Raw genomic sequence first — 22,132 nt, forward strand, 5'->3', positions numbered from 1 at the left:
ACCTGGCTGCCGACCTTTACACCAACTGCAATTTTCGGGCCATCTTCAAAGGCAGCCTCATATAGAGCGCATTACAATAGTCCAATCTGGAAGTAGCTAAGGTAACTAAGGTATGAAAAACAGAATGTCCAATTTAACAAATTGTGCCAATAATTCTGTGACTATTCAGATTTAAACTTGTGTTGTTCACACAGCTTGTGTCCTAAAATAGTATTTGACATTTTTTTTAAAAAAATGTTGGATTAAATATGGTGTCGAAGCAGTTCTTCAGATTTAATTATTTAAAAATCAACTGGCACAAATACTTGAGTCTTCAGTCTCTCTTTCATAAACTGGATCACCAGAAAATATAATAAAATCAGGAGCAATTGCCCCTGAATGAGTAGCATAGTCTCAGACGTTCCTTTAGTTTTTTCAATGTACTCATCAACAATGAAAAAAACCCCTTCATTTCTAGCTATAACACACAGTAAAAAAAGTTTTAATTCACTTAATTGAATGAACGGCTCTCTGGTGAGGAAACATTCATATTTAATCAAACTGCCTAATTGCTTAGACATCACATCTTTTCATTACATTTTAAAACTATGAGCTCTAATCTTTCTCTTAAATTTGTATGCTTGAATTATTTTATAAATCATTCTGTGACTTGTAAGTGCACGGCTGCATGTGTGCCTTATTCCACTACCAGTGGGATACCTTAAAGATGAGGTAAATGCTCATGCTCACTTTTCTTGCAAGAATAGTTTTTCATAAATAATTCTACTGCTAATCTATTCCCTCTGCCATCTGTTAAGCAGAAAAAATAGCTCTTGCTTCCTACATGACTAAAAATATAAACATTATATTGCAAAATATGAAAATAGATTGTTGTTTAGTGTTATTATTACATTGACAGAATTCCTTTTTTACTTATCAACTCATGTTCAGACACTATCCAAATGTAAATATCATAAAATCTAAGGCTGAAATAGCAATCAAAGTAAACAAGCACTAGCTGTAAAACAGACAAATACATAAATAAAACAATTTTAAAAATCACCAGTCATTGGGATGGGTTTACAATAGGTGGCATAAACAGCGCTCCAATAAATCAAAATGACTATTATTGAAATTCCTAGCATGCGGACTTCATAATGGCCTATTATCCATTCATCCACAAAAGAGGATATTTAGCTCAAATAATGCAATGTCTGAACTTAAAACATTTTTTTCATGGACATTGTGTATTCACTCAAGGCTTAACCTAGAATTGAACAAAACAAAGACATCAAAGAAAGAAATTATTGTATTGTTCCACATTATGACAAGTAGAATTAATCTAATAAAGTGAATATGAAAAAAATATTTGCCATCTTTGGCAGTATAACTGCAACTGCACATTTAGAAAGGGGATCTAAGTTATATGTATAAAGTTATTTTTATATATATTTAGCTATATGAAGAGGCATTGGTTTTGAGATAAGATGAATATTTTGAAAAATGTCAGTGTCCTTGGCATGGGAATAGTATCTCCAAATTCTGTTGTTGAAGGCTTTCATGGCCAGAATCACTGGATTACTGTGAGTTTTCCAAACTGTATGATTATATTTCATAAGCTTCCTCTCCTGACTTTTAGCCCACATTTTGGCAGGTATCCTCAGAGGTATGAAGTATGTTGGAAGCCAGGCAAGTGGGGTTAATATATCTGTGGAATGTCCACGGTGGGAGAAAGAACTCTTGTCTGCTTGAGGCAGGTGTGAATATTGCAATTGGCCACCTTGATTAACATTCAATGGCCTTGCAGCTTCAAAGCCAGGTTGCTCCCTGCCTGGGGGAATCTTTCATTGAGAAGTGTCAGCTGGCCCTGATTATTTCATGTCTGGAATTCCCCAGTTTTCTGAGTGTTGCTCTTTATTTACTGTCCTGATTTTAGATTTCTTTTAATACTGGTAGCTAAATTTTGTTAATTTTCATGGTTTCCTCCTTTCTGAAATTGTCCACATGCTTGTGGATTTCAGTGGCTTCTCTGTGTAGTCTGACATGGTGATTGTTAGAGTGCTCCAGCATTTCTGTGTTCTCAAATAATATGCTGTATCTCCAAATTAGTTGACCATAATCCTTTAAATGTAACTGGTCAATAAAGTAATTGAAAGATTCTGGCTAAAAGGAATCTTCAGTAACAAGAATATTATGGGTGAGACTACTACAGATTTCCATGGATTTGAGGGAAATCTAAGGGCTCATCCAGACAGGCCTTAAAACCTGTCCCATTATATACAATTGTGTAGCAAAGTTGTCCTTTATGTGAAAGGCAAACTCAATATTTCTTTTTTTGGATTTTTTAAAAAACATTTTCACACCATGAATGGTTGACTCTGGATGCAGAATCCACGGACATGGAAGGCCAAAATAAAATGGATCTGTGCTCCACTACTTTAGAAAGCTAAAAACTTTATAAAACTACTTATAGAAAAATGATAGAAGACATGGTGGCCATTTATAAATATGTGAGGGGAAGACATAAGGAGGAAGCAAGCTTGTTTTCCGCTGCCCTGGAGACTAGGATAGCAATGGCTTCAAACTGCAGGAAATGCAATTCCACCTGAAGATTAGGAAGAACTTCCTAACTGTGACAGCTGTTCACCAGTGGAACTCTCTGCCCTGGAGTGTGGTGGAGGCTCTTTCTTTGGAGGCTTTTAAATAGGGGTTGGATGTTCATTTGTCGGGGTGCTTTGAATGAGATTTTCTTGCTTCTTGACAGGGGGTTGGATTGGGTGGCCCACGAGGCCCCTTCCAACTCTATGATTCTATGAGTCTACTTCTACAAGCTGGATTTCAGAGTCCTGTGTTTTATTCCTTTTAAAACCAAATGTTACCCTAAGGAATTTAATGCATACAGAATAGAAAGACATACTGCAGAACATAAACTGTACACAAACATGATATTTTAAATTAGTGAGATAATTCATTTGGAAAAGCATATTCACATACTGACCAATAAAGGAAACACTGTCAGGCTTATTTAAAAACCTATGATTTTAAATATGGGTTATGGATCACCTACATGCAGAACAATTAGTGACAGGTCTAGAGAGTAAAGTATAAAACAACAATAAATTCTGCCAAAAATGAATAATGAATGAATTAGAGGAGATTGACTTTTAATATTCAAGTGCACCCAACGAGCGACACTGTATAGAGTTAATAACTGAATTTCTATATGAAACTCATTCTGACAGGTATATTGAAGCTTTTAGTGTATTTGCATAATGTATCATTATATGACTGAGATGCTTACCTAGTTTTCCTTTGAAGAAAATTGTCTAGCCTGTTTTAATTTTTAAAATGATTTTATTTTTCCATGAGAGACAGTGAAACAATGTATATGGCAGTTTTTCAAGGAAATACAGTATATCTGAATTTCAAATGTACCATAATCCATAATCAGCAAAGTTATCACTCAGCTCAGCACATTTTATCACTGTTAGTAATCTCTACTCATATGCACACTTGAGTTAAAAATATTTCCAACAGAGATTACAAAATGGGAAACATAACAAATGAAACATAGCTGCATATGCTATAATTAAGCGCTTATATTTCCTGCTCATATCATGTGTTTTCATTCTGTGCTGCCACTTCAATTCAACTTAAATTGCTCCACAGCAAACAAAAATGTGTTCTGAGAAAAATGAAAAGTCACGTCTACTATTAAATAATTAACCAAAGAGGGGGAAATGGACTAAGAAGGAAAACTAAGATCACCAGTCAAGCGTCAGAAAGCTAATTATTCAAAAATATAATTAGCATTAGCAATGCTGATGTGCCAGTATTTTATTTGGGATATGCACTTACGCAGCTATACATGCCATTTTGAAAAGCAGTCTATCTTATTAGCATCAATAAAAATAATGCTCTTTTAAAAATAGGTATAAAGAGTAGGATTGGATATAGGTAATCCCATATATATTGCTCTGAATGGCTTGGAGAAGGGCCAGAATACAAAATTAACTAATAAATAAAGGTATAAAGAAATTGGAAATGAGCCTCCTTTTGTTGCAGGTACTTCACTTAATGAACTAATGACTACTTGAGGACATAGAGGGGGGGAAAAGCAGGGAGAAGTCATTATTTCTCTTATGTACAAAGAAATGCTGGAAAGTAAAGCAGACAAGAAGCCTTGACGGGCTGAAGGAAGAATTTCTCATCATTGATATCCTTGAACCTGACTTGCTCCTTTCAGCTCCTGTTGCAGTAAATCTTTTCAGCACCAGCAGGTGCAAACATTAACAGCTCAATGTCCTCTTGGCCAATATTTGTGTGCTCTATTTATTCCAATCACAGCCATGGCACTGAATCAGACAGCTCTGTAGACAGATTTTAAGAAAATACTGCTCTTCCATTAATTTTAAATGTCCCTTTAATCTACATGTAAATTTGAATTGTATGAAAATGCATCATTTTGTCATCAAGAATGAAAAAAAGGGAAGACTTAAGGAGGTCACCGAGTGAAGGTTAGATTTTAATCTTCAGAAACTCAGCACACTTGTAAAGATGCAAGGATAAGAAGAAATTATCTCTCCTTGTCATAAAAATACTATCATCTTTTCAGAAAACAAAGGAAAAGCACCAAGTCCTTGTTCAGACGACCAGAACGTGTTGCTGAACCTCTCTACCTGTCATTCATGATGAATCTGTGCTTGTTGAAAGACAGATTATTCAGAATTAGTCTTTTTTTTCATATTTGCATGGTATCTTCGGGTCTCTAAGGGACATGTAAAAGCAGATATGAATGTAACACACCATTCTAATGGTAAAAATTCATCAACGTCTGTCAGGAGATATTTAATGAGACAGTTAAGACCGAAAATATTAAAGTCTTAGAGTGCAATAAAATACCAACCAGATAGGAATTGTGACTTCTTTAGTTTTATTACCAACAACAGTCCAAATTCCAAGAATATAATCTTATACTGATGTATGACTAACAAAAACATGCAGCAAAGAAAACTGAACATAGTTTCCTTGTGCATACACATATGGACATATATGTGACAAGATAACACTTTTTCTCACAACACGATTTTCTGTGCCCAAAATAATATAATAAGAATATCCTATTAGAAAGGATCCATACATTATACATAAGATAAGCCTGACTTTATTATCACCTCTGAATATTTTATTAAATTTATTCTCATATATGAGTATGCTTTAAATTAATATTAGAACTATTGTGACTCAAATGCGTCACGAATAAATTCATATCTAGGGTTTTTTTTTTAAACAGGAGAGTTCCTGCCATACAACTCTTTCCTGCTGCTTTCTTTGTTTTACTTCCTCAAATTTTCTTCATGCCAAGAATCTGCCATTGCCTTCCTTTATATATTATTTCTTCTGCCCTCTGCATCACCCAGATTGCCCTGTTTTAAAATCCTAAGTCAACAAAATCAAGTAATATAAAATACTTAAGCTGGCTTGGTAATAGGAAAGATGATAAGCAAACTGAGCTCTGAAGTGGCAGTGGTTAAACCTGTGAATCTATATCTCTGTAGTCCAGCAATGCAGGGGTTGGTGAACAAAGTAACAGAATACATTCAGATTAATTTCAATAGGTCAGTTCTCATTTTATCTTAACAGCTAACCCTGATAAACACTTGTGTCTACCTGTAGCGGTGAAAAATATTTATTTTTTTCTGAGTGACAGGTCACAGTTTAAGAACCCCACCAAGAGCATACAAATATTTCTTTGTATATGAAATACAATGAGCTCGATGTTTTGCTGTAATAAGAATACTGTCACAGAAACTTGGATTTGCTCCTCTGTTATATAATTCAAAGAAGTGAACCTGTGATCTCCCTCCACTTCTACTCAGCTAAGTATATATTTTTAAACATCCTTAAAATTCTGATGATTAAGAAAGTACATTTCTGCTACCCATTAATGAGGTCCTGTGTGTTAAACTGTATATCTTTTTGATGCATAATCAGATAACTTCTTTCTCCCAGCTAGTATAGCAAAGGCTGTCTAAATGAAAGCCCCTGATTTCTGTCAGAAGGCCAACAGAGAGGCCTCTCACAACAGAGCATCCAGAGATTGGGAGTGGCCACCATCGTGGCAGATGATATTGTGGCTTTGAATGTGATTTTCCTGCTTCTTGGCAGGGGGTTGGCCTGGATGGCCTACAAGGTCTCTTCCAACTCCATGATTCTATGAGTCTATGATAGGTTGGGATCTCAGTTGGCGATTAATCCAGTTCAGACTTTAGTCCAAAATTTAAAGGTTCTATATCCAACTATCCAAACCAAATGGCACTGAACCACCAAAAAGGACCTTTCTCGTGTTCTCAACAAAATTTACTTGGGGGGTAGAGCAGTTTTCCCCACAAATACACACACTCATAAGAGAGAATATACATTTTAAAACTATTTTGTAGACAACTCTGGAGATTTCACTGAACATTAGATTACAAATTCATATAAGAGTTTTTTTTAATGTGGGCATTGTGATCTTTGCAGAGGCAATGGGCAGAAACAGGTAAAAAAAAGTTTAATTTAAGGGTCCCAGGGTTCCCCTCAAGGTCACAGACCACTCAGGAATAGTGGAGCTAGCTGGTGTAATTAGTGGGGTGGGTCTGCCGCAACACTTGGTTGCTCCTCTGGGCTCTATTGGTGCCAACTTGTGGAGCAGGCTGCATGATAGGATATAAGATTTGGAGGATCAAAAGGGGGGGGGGGATATGCCATTAATTGCTCAATTTGGCCTCTGTGACAGAAGTGGACTTATTCCTACTTCATCTTTGATAATAAACAGCCAGCTGCTTCTTTCCTGGAAGAAAACACAGGTTACACTGTGTGTGCTTCCCAGGTTGATACCTTGATCTCCTCACTGCCCCAACTCAGGCATGTAGCCGGGGGGGGGGGGCCTCGGGGGGCTTCAGCCCCCCCCCCCCCCCCAAATTCTCATGGTGGTTCGCGAAAAGGCCTTACTGGTGCATTATTTAAACTGTTATGTTTATTCATATCATGATCTGATAACCATACTCAATATATCCCATATACATGAGGGTATTGGGGTAATGATACAAAAGTTTGCTAGGCTAGACCCTCTTTCACTCAGACTCAGCCCCCCCGAACCCCCCCTGAAAAAAATTCAGCCCCCCCCCCCGAAATGAAATCCTGGCTACGGGCCTGCCCCAACTGTTCCTGAAATCATATATTTTCTATAACTGTGTACCCGTGTCCTCTTCTCTGCTCCTAGTAAGTGCCATTCTTTCTAGCCAATGACCATTTTAAAAGAAATAATGTTGTATAAAATATCTGTAATTTCAAAAAAAAAATAAACTATTTGTTGTTGTTGTTCATTTGTTCAGTCATTTCCGACTTTTTGTGACCTCATGGACCAGCCCACGTCAGAGCTCCCTGTTGGCTGTCACCACCCCCAGCTCCTTCAAGGTCAATCCAGTCACTTCAAGGATGCCATCCATCCATCTTGCCCTTGGTCAGACCCTCTTCCTTTTTCCTTCTATTTTCCCCAGCATAATTGCCTTCTCTAAGCTTTCCTTTCTTCTCATGATGTGGCCAGAGTACTTCATCTTTGCCTCAACTATCCTCCCTCCAATGAACAGTACGGCTTTATTTCCTGATGTATGGACCATTTACACTGTCTTAAACTATTTACACTGTCTTAAAAAATAGTTTAATTTTCAGATCAGGAGGGTCAAAGATATTTCTCCACCAGAAATGCCTACCACATAGATGGCTATCCACTATACCCCCAAACAATTACAAAAATAGTACAACAAAAGTTCTATTTCTTACCATCTGTAACTTCCAATTGTGCCTTTGCTAAAATGCTTCCAGCAACAGTGAGTGCCTGGCAGATGTAGTAGCCTGCATCAGATCGCTGGATATTGGTAATAGTGAGATCCCCGGTGGGTGATACAGAATATCTACTGTTAGGCTGAAGAGGCTGGTTTGGAAAGAGAAGATTCTGCAAAGAGAATATAGTTCATATCAGTGCAACACTTATGGGTCAAGAGAAACGTACAGTAATAGTCATCACAAGCCAAATGAGGAAATAATAAGGTACTTGCTATGAGAAAAGTTATTGGTTGGTCTGTAAAGAGCCATTTTTAATGTAAATTAAGTGTAATACATCTGGAAATGCAGCATAGTTTTATTGAATAAGATTTTCCTCATCCTTATGTAGAAATTTCATCACATACGATTAAAGAAACATTTCTACACACTTAAGCAACTGCCAGCAATGGTGCCTTCACTCGACACAAGCTTCAAATATGAATGGGGGTGCTTTGAACATGATTGTCCTGTTCTTGGCAGGGGGTTGGATTGGATGGCCCACGAGGTCTCTTCCAACTGTATGATTCTAGGGCAGGGGTATTGTGCCACTTTTAAAGTGTAGATTTTTCACATGATTCCCGAGTCTATTGGCAAGCGACTTATTCTTCAATTCCCCATGTAGAGACATGTAAAAACATCCAATTCAACATGTGATGGGAATCCCCTCTTGCCTGTTAGTAAATAAAATGATGTCATCATGGAGGGAGAAGCTAAGATGGGCAGAATTGATTCCTTTCTGCTGCCATTACCATATTGAGACTGAGGAAGTATAGCAAACAAGATATTCAAAACATTCAGGAAAAAATAGCAAGCATACAAATCCTGTGATTCATGTCTTTGGAATCTTCTTAGCAAGCAACCCCTTTCAGCTCCCTCTTCCTGTTTCAGGTCTTAAAAGACCTTTTGAACTCTTGCCTGAAACTCCTGCTATTCTGCTTTTGCCTATCAAAAAGATAGCAGAGAGAGATTCAAGAGAACTTCATTTCTTCCTCCCTCCTGTAAGAACGCAAGAATAACCCCTCTTAGATGTTGTTATTTTTTAGGCTGTAAGTTGAACTCCCAAGATACAAAAAGAGAAGTTAAAAATGGGGGAGGAACAGTGTAGGAAACAAGTCTTAACTGTGTGGTGGCAAATCAAACAGATAAATCTTAAAGAAAACGGAGAGAAGAATTAGGTGTGATGGAGGTAGGAATATCTTCTATTTAATTTCAAAATGGAGTATTCCAAAGCTTTATGGAAATCCTACTCTTCCAAACACTTGAACAGTTCATAGAATGAAGTCCAAAGAGACCATCTGGAATGCAGTACTGAAAACTTTAGAGTTTGTAACAGTGACTGAAATTTGGAGAGTACATACAAAAACTAGGTTTCATAAGAAATAATGATGACTCTGTGTAGGAGACTGTAAGGGCAGGCGTCCAATTACATTGTATTGAGCTCTTATTTTTGAATTACAAATTTAAATAATTAACCTTATAACTTAGCAAACAAGATTTTCAGGATATTGTTCCCCAGCAAATTTTATATGCTGTGAAAAGTGAGTTTCTGAAAGTGTAGTGAGATTAAGCATTGAACCTGCAACATTTCATCAGCAGGCAATACTATTGAAAGTTTAAATACAGTACAGGGTTAGTCAAAATGCATAGGCCAATAAGCCATTCAATTGAATGGCTTATTGGCCTATGCATTTTGACTAACCCTGTATATAGCTAACTTGTGATTTATAAGGGTTGAACTGTAGCACATGATTGGCAGACATATCACTGGTATTTTAAATAAAGCGTATAGTAAATATGATTACTCTAGACACATACTAGATTGTTGCTGGTTAACTACCCTCTGCTTGAACCTATTTGCTTGCTTTATGCTAAAATGTTGCCTACATGAGAATGGGACCAAGGATGTGTACACATTTCCCGGCATCAGGTTAGTGCAGTTCTGTAAAGTCTGACGGTAAGTTTGACACTATTAAATACAAAGGACCAGCTGCTAATGTATAAACTGGCACTAGGAAAAATCCAGGGGGAACTCCTCTCCTCCTTTCCAGATGGCTGTACTAAACAGCATGGAGGAACAGGTCCAGAGAGAAAGATGTCTTATAGTTAATAGTGGCTGTTCAGTATTGTACTAACACTAAGCAGCTGAACTCAGCACTGCCCATACAACCATTACAAAGGGAAGGAGTGTTTGTTGATGAGGAAGGAAAGGCATCTTGGCCAATTGAAATGACAACTAGACACTCTAAGAAAAAAAGCCAACAACATTAAGGTACTTGGCACACCAAATTAAAGAAGGCTAAAGTATCATGCTCTCAATTTTGATGATAAAACATAGTGACTGGACTTTAAAAATATTTAATAGGTTGGCGTTTCACTACAAAGCCTTGGAATTCTTTGTGTTAGGATGAAACATTAACCTAGTTAACCTCTGTTGCTTCACTGCAGCTCAATTAAGAAAAACATGTGGATATAATGAATCACATTGAACTATATTTCAGCATTTGATTATAAACAACCGAGATATCAATTTTTATGTTACATTTATTTGCCAAAAAAGAGAGAACATTCTAGCCCTCTGGGATCTGAGTCTCAATATTGTAATTAATTTTGCAGGTTTGTAATTAAACAGCTTCAACATGTTACAATCAGTAGGTAATAACATTCAATTAAAGACACAAGACACATTTTCACCTTAAAATGTTTTACCCTTGAAGTAATACCAATGGAAGAGGATAAAATAGGGTATTAACACTTTTCAATTACGCTAAATGACTTTAATCCTGCAAATGATGTCCTACTTTAATTAGAAGCTCTTCTCTTTATTACAACATGATGGATGTCCACTTTATTAGATTCAAGTGTGACACTATAAGCCCACTTTACATAAACATTACCATGTTATTAAGCTTCTTTTACAAGAAGGTTTTTAAAATGTTTGCTTACAGTTCTTATTTTAATTTTTAAAATGAGGTTATATTTTCCCCTTGAAGCATATTTTTGCATAGCAAAGCAATACTGCACTTTTAAAATATAAATATCAGGTGTTTTGTAACGTGCCATATACATTGATAGTACTATATTAAAACATGATGACAACAATAATAATAGCCTAGGCATCCTTAGTTTTTGCATGTTGAAGCAAAGAAAAAATAACTTGCAGAGATATATGGGTTTAAATTAAAGGCCTTCTTATAGAGGTCAAATTATATCAGAATGAATATGAAACCTCACAAATAATAGTAATGAATCCAGTTCCCAATCAAAGCATGTGGATGACCTGATGAGACAGATGCTTGGTTATGTATAAATTTATTGATGATTTAAAATCTAACACACAAGAGGTGTATCAAACTGCAGTTCTATGTATGTTTACTACAATGGATGCTTCAACCTCTGACTGTCCGCTGTATCGCTGCCACCAATTTACATCAGTCAGTCTGACTGACCTCCGGAGTTAGGATCAGACCCACCCAAAATTGGAGGGAAAGCTTCGATATAAAGAGTTGGCTGTGGTTCAATCAGGCCCCCTTATTATATCCATGCACAGAAAGACACACCGACTGGAGTAAATAAAATAGAATCATTAAGTTTATTTGAACTGGAATAACAAGGCTTCTCAGATGTAATGAAAGGTACAAATGTGTATTGGTTACAGCAGGTTGTCAAATCATTTCTTTAAAGTAAATGGTTCCTTCACGAAACAATATTCACTCACAGGGCTTTTCGGATCTCTCAGTTCTCCCTATTAGAGGATCACAAAACACTAGCACTCTGTCTCTTAGAGGCTACTTTTAAAACTCAGCACTTCTCCCCGAAGGCTGCTTCTACCTTTTAAAATCCCCTCTCACTGAGGTTTCTTTCTCTTGCCTAATAGCACTTCCTTTCTCTACGCCAGACTTCTCTCTAACTCACTCATATTACTGGTTTCGGTTGCTGTGCAAATCTCTCTAATCTCTCCACTAATCTGGCACCACTACTATATAAGGAGTGTGTGCTCCCTCCTCCCTTCTGGCTTAGACAAGGCCTTTCCTTCTAAGGCCTAGAAATCCTAACACACCAGTCCTTAAAGGTAGGCCCAATCTGTTATACTTACCCAGATGTAAGTGCCATTAAACAGAGAAAGTCTTGCTTTGTTAAGTACATCCAAGTCTGGAGACAGAAATAATGTCTAGACAAACGCTACTAAAGCTTTTCCTCTCATCTAATTCTTGACCAAAGTTTGAAAGTGACTACCAATAAATAATCAATTATAATCAGTCAAACTCCTGTCCCCAATAACCAAAAATAACTAAAATCTATCACATTCCGATTGGAAAGTTAACCAGGAATAAAACGTTATAAGGACATTTGCTTCCTAGCGCAGCCCTCCGATTTTTTCACTTTCCCTGACTCTTCTTAGGATTCATTGCACTTAGTAATTATGAACAGAATCCAGCACTTTATTTACTCAGCCATGCTAGTTTTTAATCATTTTTATAATGTCTGATTTTATGTTTATTGATGTTTGATGTTGCTTGTTTTTTATGTTTATTTCAACCTGTTTTGTTGAGCATGTCCTTTCGTAAGCTGCCCCGAGTCCCTTCAGGGAGATGGAGGCAGGGTATAAAAATAAAGCTGTTTTTGTTATTATGGTGTAGCTGCAATATTTTATTTTTATTTACAGGGTCATGATCTCACTAAAAGATGGAGAAAAGAGTCCATACACAGATATTCTTTCACTGCTAAAATGCAGGAAGGTTTTTATATTCAGTTACTTAAGAAGATATATACACACAGCTATATACGCAATAAAAACACACTCTCTATTACAGCTCCTCTGCCCTCCATCCACTCTCTACAGCGGAGGTCCTCAAACTAAGGCCTGGGGGCCGGATGCGGCCCTCCAAGGTCATTTACCCGGCCCTTGCTCAGTGTCAACCTAAGTCTGAAGCGACTTGAAAACACACAACAATAACAACAATCCTATCTCATCAGCCAAAAGCAGGCCCACACTTCCCATTGAAATACTAATAATTTTATATTTGTTGAAATCGTTCTTCATTTTATTTATTGTATCGTTTTAAGTGCTTTTTGCACTACAAATAAGATATGTGCAGTGTGCATAGGAATTCATTCATGTTTTTTTTAAAATTATAATCCACCCCCCCCCCCCCAACAGTTTGAGAGACTGTGACCTGGCCCTCTGTTTAAAAAGTTGAAGGACCCCTGCTCTACAGCATCAACAGCCTACACAGAGCACAACATGGAGGTGCCAGCTTCTCCACAAACAGCACAGTCAAGTGACTCTACTCTACTCAGTGTCTGAGGCTTACACATGCAGGCCAAGTAAAGTTGTGGTCTAATTCTATCCAGTAAAAAAAAAAAAAAAACCTCTGATCTGTGTTTACTGAGTGTAGTGCACTTTGCCCCTGTATATTACAAGTCACTTGCCAAGCTTTGCTTTAAATTAGGCTCTGCCGCAATTATATAGTCACAACTTTAGCACATGAAGAAGGGTTGCTGCAAAAACATATTTTAAAAAGAATTTTTACCAATTGAATCCAGTAAGATGAACTTAATTAAAATATCTGCTCTCTACCCGAGTGCTGATATTTCAAGAGAATTCTGTAGTAACAAGCTATTGTCACTATTTGATTTAGCTCTTGTTTTTCACAAACTCACTTTCACATTAAGACATCACTGGACTGCATCCAGGACTTGCCCTTTGTTACCCAAAGGGCTCCTACCATCCACAGAGATGTTCACCCACATTTCTGCTGGGTGAACAGAAATAGAGAGAGCTTTGCCAGGCTCTTCAGTTCTCAGTAACCTGAAAACATCCCTTCAGAGAGTGGTTGCTGGTGCTGGGTGCTGAATCGATCTGTAAGGTTATATTTTAAAAGGAGACTAGATGAAATTTTGAAATATTCTGATGTCACATTTTGTGTAGTGGCCTGGACTTTTTTCTTTTAAAAAAGGAATTTGTTGGGCATTGTTAAGCTCTTTAGTATATCAAAATAACACTTAAAATTGTATACCCTTTTGTACTGATAAACTAGCTGGACAGGAATTAGTTAAATAAGTAGTTTAGCTCTATATAGTTCTCATATCACACAGAAACAACTGGTTTGCACACACACACACACACACACAATATCAACATTTTAACCTCATTATGATTATTATTATTATTATTATTATTATTATTATTATTATTATTATTTAAAACATTTATATTCCGCCCTTCTCACCCCGAAGGGGACTCAGAGAGAACTGGCCAAGAGAACTGTTGCCTTTCTCAACCCTCATAAGTATAGATTGCCTACTTTAAATAAGTCATTGTCCTTCTCTCCCAAGAAAAGCCAGTGTGGTGTAATGGTTGTAGTGTTGAACTGTAACACTGAAAACCAGGTTTCAAACTCCTGCTTAGCCATGGAAACTCTCTGTGAGCCTTTGGGTAAGTCATGCTATCTGAGCTTCTGAGGAAGGCAAAGGCAACTCTACTCTAAACAAATCTTTTCACTCAAGAAAAGCCGAATGACTAACTTCTGGTGCTTAATCTATAAAAGTCTTTATGCCTAAAAGCTCTCTGGACACAAACATGCTATTAATGCCTCATTGGATGAATTTTACTTATTTATTTATTTATTATTATTATTAACTTTATTTGTACCTCGCTAGCATCTCCTGAAGGACTCGATGCGGCTTACAAAGGCCAAGGCCTCAAAACACAACATAACAATACACAACCTAAAGCAAATTAAAACAGTTAAAGCAATATTAAACAACAAGCAATAAAACAATACACCAGGACACAATAAAACTGGGCCGGGCCAAAGTAATGGGTACAGATTAAAAGTGCTGATGTGACAGGTGATATATAGGGATTATAGGGTAAGTGCAGTGTGCCAACAATCTTAATTTCTAATAAAGTGCTTCAGGGACTTGTTGTTGGAGTTTTCCTATTCTGGAAAGGCACATCGGAACAGCTTGATCTTCAAGTTCTTTCTAAAGACTGCCAACAAAGGGGCCTGTCTAAGATCTTTGGGTAGGTGTTTCAAAGTCAGGGGCCACCACAGAAAAGGCCCTGTCTCACGTCCCCACCAGACGCGCCTGCGGCACTGGCGGAATCGCGAGCAGGGCCTCTCCGGATGAATGAAGTGAGCGCATGGGTTCATAAACGGAGATGCGGTCACGGAGGTAGGATGGTCCCAAACCGTTTAGGGCTTTGTAGGTAAGCACCTGCACCTTAAATTGGGCTCGGAAAATAAACGGCAGCCAGTGGAGATCCTTGAACAGGAGGGTTGACCTCTCTCTGTAAGGAGCACCAGTTAACATCCTGGCCGCGGCCCGTTGGACCAGTTGGAATTTCCGAGCCATTTTCAAGGGCAGCCCCACGTAGAGCGCATTACAGTAGTCCAATCTAGAGGTGACCAAGGCATGGATCACCCCGGCCAGATCAGCTCTTGCGAGGTATGGTCGCAGTTGGCGCACGAGTCTCAGTTGTGCAAAAGCCCTCCCGGACACTGCCGACGCCTGAACCTCAGACGTAAGCGATGAATCCAGGAGGACTCCCAAACTGCGGACCTTTGGCTTCAGGGAGAGTGTAACCCCATCCAACACAGGTTGCACCCTATACCCCAATCAGGTTTGCGATCGACCAGGAGGACCTTTGTCTTGTCGGGATTGATCTTCAGCTTGTTCCTCCTCATCCAGATAGACACAGCGGCCAGGCACTCTCCCAGCACCCAAGAGGCCTCCTTGGAGTTGGGTGGAAATAAGTAATAGAGTTGTGTCATCTGCATAGAGGTGGCACCTAACTCCAAAACTCCGGATGACCTCTCCCAGCGGTTTCATGTAGATGTTAAAGAGCATGGGAGACAAGATAGAGCCTTGTGGGACGTTACAGGTCAAAGGCCAGGGGTCCGAGCAGGCATCTCCCAGCTTCACCATCTGGGATCTACCGTCCAGGAAGGACCGGAGCCACGACAAAACCATGCCACCGAGACCCATCCCAGAGAGTCGACCCAGAAGGATACCATGATCGATGGTATCGAAAGCCGCTGAGATGTCCAAGAGAACCAACAAGGTCACACTGCCCCTGTCCAGCTCTCTACAGAGGTCATCCACCAAGGCGACCAAGGCTGTCTTGGTGCCGTGACCAGGCCTGAAACCAGACTGTGACTGATCTAGGTAGTTGATGTCATCTAGAAAGCCCTGGAGCTGGGAGGCAACCACCCGCTCCAGCACCTTACCCAAAAAAGGGATGTTGGAGATTGGTCTGAAATTGTTCAGCACTGAGGAGTCAAGGGAGATCTTTTTAAGGAGTGGACGAACCACAGCTTGTTTCAATTGAGATAGAAAAAACCCCTGCTCCAACGATGCATTAATGATCAACACAAACCAATCAACCAACCCCTCCCTGGACCATTTAATTAGCCAAGACGGGCAAGGGTCTAGAGCCAACGTGGTCGCCCTCACAGCCCCAAGGACCTCTTCCACGGTCTCAGGAAGAACAAGCCTAAAAGATTCCCACAAAATTGGACAAGCAGATGCCTCAATCACCTCTTCTGGCACTGTGATGAAATTGGAGTCAAGCTCAAGGCGTATCTGAGCAACTTTGCCTGCAAAGTGGTGTGCGAACTCACAATACCGAGCTGCTGGGTCATCGAAGTGTGAAGTCATTATTTTGACTTCACTCCTATTGACAATTACTGTTTTACTTTTACTGAGTTCAAAAGGATATATGATTAAAGCTGTGGACCAGGATTCCAAAAAAATGTGCACAAATCATTGTTTTTCTTTCAACAGGTAAGTTTAATAGCTCTAAAATGAAGTCTCAGTGTCAAAAATGTGAAGATTTAAAAAGTGTGAGGGCAATTTAAACTTCTATGAATCCTAAGGATCCTGGTCATTGCATCCTCCTGTGTATTAAAGTGTTCATTTTGATGTAAAAGAAAACCCTTCTCTTTCTATGTGATGTGTCTTTACTGCTTCACCCCATATCCCTAAGTGGCCATTTTTCCAAAATGCACTCATACTGAAAACTACTAAAAACTTTCTGTATCACAGATCTGGCTGTCCTGGTTCTTAGCTGCAGACCTTAATACGATTACATGTATTCACGGATGACGCAACCTCTTCAGAATATTTCTAGTTTTTCAATATCCTGTTTGAAATGGATAGCTAGCAAGCCAGGAATGGTTGCATTGCAGACCTAAACAAAGGCATTGCAGAATTGATGTGGGGTTTTCAATGTCATTTCTCACATGGAACCCATTGAAATCACTCCAATTGACCTATTTATTCATTAAAAACCAGGGTCTTTGTGGCAGTGTTAAGTAGTCACCATTGTAATATTCCCAGAACGTTAAATTGCTGAAACATGACAATGATGTAATGATGAAGTTCCTTGGAAGGAGGATGCTTAAAAATATATTAAACATAGATGAATGCCTCAGTTTATGAACTACATGGAGGAATATTTGTATATGTTCATACAGGGTCAAGCAGCATAACTTCCTTTTTTAAAATGCGCGCCATTCAGTCAGTTGAAGACGTAGTGGAGCGCTAGTGGTCTTGTTCGAGAGGCGGGAGTATAAAGTTTTGTCCTGACACAGTCCAGTCACCATCATGCATTGGAACAGTGAGGAGTGTGCTTTTGCCATTGAGGCCTACTTTTCGAGAGGATTTGGAGTGGCCAGCCCGCTCTCCAGATTTGGCCCCTTGTGTTTTTTTCTATGGGTTTTTTTTAAATCCCTTGTTTATGTGAACCGTCCAAGGACCCTACAAGATTTGAAGACCAACATCCAGGAAGAAATTGCCAACATAACTCCTACGATGCTGGCAGGAGTCACGACAAATGCCAGAAATCGGTTTACTCAGTGTATGGAGAATGGGGGACATCACCTACCTAATTTGATCTTCGTAAAACAAAACTTTAGGTATGCGCCCACATTATAAAATAAAAATGTCTGATTCATACAATGGGTTTTATTAAGTTTTGAAAAAAGGAAGTTATGCTGACTCACCCTGTATGACTGTAATAACAGAGAAGTGAAAGTAGAAATGTACATGTAGAGTACTCACCTGACTACCTTCTTTTTGCCAAAAAACAGCTGGCTGGGGATTTCCCTTAGTTTCACATGGAAAGGTCACTGTTCGGCCTTGGGCTACAATCTGATCACGTGGCCTGACCACAAACTGTGGGGGTGCTGTGATGTGAGAAGTGAAAATATGGCGTTAAAAATAAAGTTCTTAGAAGCAATACAAAGTATCCAAATATACTTTAATGACAGCTTTTACATTCCAGAAAATATAGTCAAAAGAAGACACACTTTCTAAAGACAGAAAAAGTCACACACATTGTATTATAGAATAAGAGCTAGAAAATACATTTATTTCAATGGGTCAATTCTAGGTAGGACAACTGATTCAACCCAAGGATTAGAAATTCTACCTAAGTTTTCATACAGTTTAAACGAGGATTATTCTAAATTTATTCCCATCCAAATTTCTCAAGATTTCAAAGTAGGTAATTTTTGTGGCATACCACTGAAAAAATTGATTTCCAGACTTATACAGAATTTTGCAAATACACATGAAGTGCTTCAGTTTTCAACTGGTGTTGTTTTTGCTGGTTAGTCACTTTGAAAAAAAGAAGAAGTCTTGATACTGTCTCCTGATGACATGATTTAATTAATAAACAGTGGTATTGATCAAATGTCTATGCAAGCAGAAATCTGTTTGTACATGTTTAATTTGCACCACAATTTATTTCTGTGAGATGTATTAATCAGGTGCAGATGTGTTTTAAATAGCTGAAATCTGTGAAAAGACACAAAAGAAAAATAATCTAAAAACTGTGGGTTACTGCAAAAGTACAATTTCTGACAATTAAATTTTTAAATCAGAAGGGAATCCAAAAGGGAAATGGTTAGATCCATTTCAAACAACAAGGATGGAATGGGATACAGTTATTTAATGAATCTGTGTAGTCTCAGACAGATACAGAATTACTTATTAACTGACATTAGCAATATTATCTGAGTACCAGTGTTATAATTACAGTGTACAGCTATTTTTTTGATCTGGAAGTATTATGTATTATACTGGACAATATACAGTTAAAATATTATATAACCGAAGTAGACAAACTATCTGAAGTCACATTTTCCAGCAACTCCCTTCCCGTTCTTTCTGCAATTGATGTACATTAGTTATCATACATGAAGCAGTTAATAATGAACATCTTTCCACAGCTTTATTTTATGGATTGGACAGCTTAAGCATTAAATAACTAATTAAGTAGTGACCCCCACACTTCCACCAGGTCAGATTTTTTTTAAAAAAAGAACAAATCTTGGTGCAGGATTCAAAAAGCTTGAATAATTTCAAAATTGTAAAGGATGGTTGTGTGAAGTATTTTACTTTCACAAAACAAATGCATGACAGAACCCCAAACAGCTATAAGAAATAACAGTTGGACTAGGTTACATATATCTAGCATATATATAAGTCAACCTCATGTATAAGTTGAGAAAGGTTTTGGGGCCAAAATTATGGATTTTGATATAATGTGCCACCATCATTTTCCAAACCAAACATCCACAAAGCCCTTTTGCCACTCTACTTGGAGATTTTTTTTTTTGTCGTGTCAGGAGCAACTTGCGAAACTGCAAGTCCGTTCTGGTGTGAGAGAACTGGCCATCCCAGGGGATGCCCTGATGTTTTTACCATCCTTGTGGGAGGCTTCTCTCATGTCCCCGCATGAGGAGATGGAGCTGATAGAGGGAGCTCATCCGCGCTCTCCCCGGATTCAAACCTGTGACCTGTTGGTCTTCAGTCCTGCCAGCACAGGGGTTTAACCCATTGCGCCACTAGAGGCTCCTACTTGGAGAATGAAACCCTAACAAAAAAAAACCCCGACTTCCCTTATCCACAGGTCAATGTAAGTATTATACTTTTATCATTTCATTTCATTTCATACTTGGAGAATGAAATGAAATGAAACGATAAAAGTATAATATCTACATTGACCTGTGGATAAGGAAAGTCGGGTTTTTTTAAATCAATTTTTCAACTACATATTTAGACTTATGCATGAGTATATATACTAATTATTTAAAAATCCATCATATTAAAATAAATATTGAAAGAAACATTTACAGTGCAATAAACAAAGTTTTTGGCTTTCAAGTAATTTGCCATTCATTGCTTCTGTTCTAACATTAACAGGGTCATAGAAAACAGAATAAAAACATCTATGTGTAATTGACATTTGCAAATCAAAGGCAACAGCTCTAAAGGAAAATATATTGCATACTTTGAGAGAATTAGACAAGATTAACAACAAATAAACAACAAACAAAACTCTAAGATTAAAGGCTTGGGACACTTTTTCCTAGAAACACTGTTTTACAGTGATGTAAATACTGTACATAGTAAATTAGATTTGATTTCTGGCAAATTATGCTTTGATACTGTATTCAGCAAGTGCAGGCTTCAATCAATGTCATGCTAAAGCTCTGTTATGCTAATAGCAGCTTGGGAGGGCGAAGAAGCTGATATGGAAATGAGATGGTTGAACATGAATAGAAAGCACAGGCCAAGTACGACGTGGGTTTTAAGATGAGGGGATGGGACCCTAAGGTTAATCACATCATGTTCAGAGTTGTTTTTACAGCAGAAGATTGTATTCTACAGCAGGAATTAAAAGTGAGACAGCAAGGCAGGGTTGTGTGCATTTGTATGTTCCTCAAGATGGTAACAGTAGAACTCTCTTTCCAGATATCCCTTTGTGCTTGAATAAATAGCCCTTTTAGGATACATTCATAAGAAAATAACTTTATTTGATAAGGTGACTTGGCTTTTTAAAGTCTTTAAATATAGCATTACAAAGAATTTCAAACCAATTTAACTGCAATTTTATATGCTGATATTAATAACAATAGACTGTAATATGACAAGAGCAATTTATTTATCCCTATAGCACTAGTATGCACTATTCCAAGATGGTGAAGATTATTATTATTATTAGTTCATGGCATTATTTAATATTAAGAATATGCTTAGATAGATACACAGACTGCAAAGCATCAGTCTAATCATAGAATCATAGAATCATAGAATCAAAGAGTTGGAAGAGACCTCATGGGCCATCCAGTCCAACCCCCTGCCAAGAAGCAGGAATATTGCATTCAAACCACCCCTGACAAATGGCCATCCAGCCTCTGCTTAAAAGCTTCCAAAGAAGGAGCCTCCACCACACTCCGGGGCAGAGAGTTCCACTGCTGAACGGCTCTCACAGTCAGGAAGTTCTTCCTAATGTTCAGATGGAATCTCCTCTCTTGTAGTTTGAAGCCATTGTTCCGCGTCCCAGTCTCCAAGGAAGCAGAAAACAAGCTTGCTCCCTCCTCCCTGTGGCTTCCTCTCACATATTTATACATGGCTATCATATCTCCTCTAGACCTAGCTCTTGTTTTATTTTCAAGCATGTGACAATGGATACAAATTGGGAGGGGGGGAGATAAGGCATAGTAATCAATGTGTTAATCTGTGAGAAGTTAAAAAGGGAAACAGCAAATTTAATACTGAGAGATTTCATTAAATTTATTAGAATAGAGTAACAATTCTATTGACTTGATGAGGAATTGTACATGGATGTACTATCATACTTTTTTTTATCCTACATGCTGTATGGTTCAGGAATATTAATAAGCCCCCTCATAGAAGAATTAATCCACTCGTAATGACTCTAAAAGAAAGATTCCTTTTATGGATTTCATGACAGACCAGCGCAAGAACATCAATATTAAGAGGTTTTTGTTTTTTTAAAATCTACAACTAACCTTTGTAAAAGGTAATTAAAATTTTCTTGAAAAGTTTACATTTTAAAAATAGGACCTCATCTGAGACTTTCATGATTTATTAACACAATGTTTACCTCAAAGGAAATGGTGTATCAAATGAGATCTTTAATTCATGATGGGACTCATATGCCTCTAGGCTCTAAGATCTAAAACAAATATACTCTGAAAGTTCTCATCTTAACTGTAGTTAAATTATTGTCTGTATAAGGACTAAAAGTTTTGCTTTTTTTTTTAGCTTTGAGATTTTTTAAAATAATCTGGTACTGCACTAACTAAAGTGAAGTCTTGTCTACCCTATTCCAAGGACCTTATCTGTCTGGATTTGAGGTTCTCTTCATTCAGTTCATCTCACAAATAAAGCAAAGATGTTCAGAAATATTTAGAAATTGATCTTTTAGCAACCATGTTTCCCTTAAAGTTCCACCAATGATCAAGAC

General features: G+C 37.9%; 1 protein-coding gene across 14 annotated transcripts in view; it reads right to left on the reverse strand.

Annotated features, from left to right (window-relative positions):
- ROBO2 (roundabout guidance receptor 2) overlaps positions 1-22,132 on the reverse strand; it is a 1,336,704-nt gene that overhangs the window by 126,897 nt on the left and 1,187,675 nt on the right. For all 14 annotated transcript variants that reach the window (XM_060770531.2, XM_060770530.2, XM_060770520.2 and 11 more), the window contains 2 exons: positions 17,914-18,038; positions 7,804-7,975 (listed from right to left, as the gene is read on the reverse strand). In XM_060770531.2, the coding sequence (XP_060626514.2) occupies positions 7,804-7,975; positions 17,914-18,038 (297 nt within the window). The remainder of the gene's footprint in view (positions 1-7,803; positions 7,976-17,913; positions 18,039-22,132) is intronic.

The sequence above is a fragment of the Anolis sagrei genome, chromosome 3 (assembly GCF_037176765.1).
Source record: "Anolis sagrei isolate rAnoSag1 chromosome 3, rAnoSag1.mat, whole genome shotgun sequence".
Taxonomy (NCBI): domain Eukaryota; kingdom Metazoa; phylum Chordata; class Lepidosauria; order Squamata; family Dactyloidae; genus Anolis; species Anolis sagrei.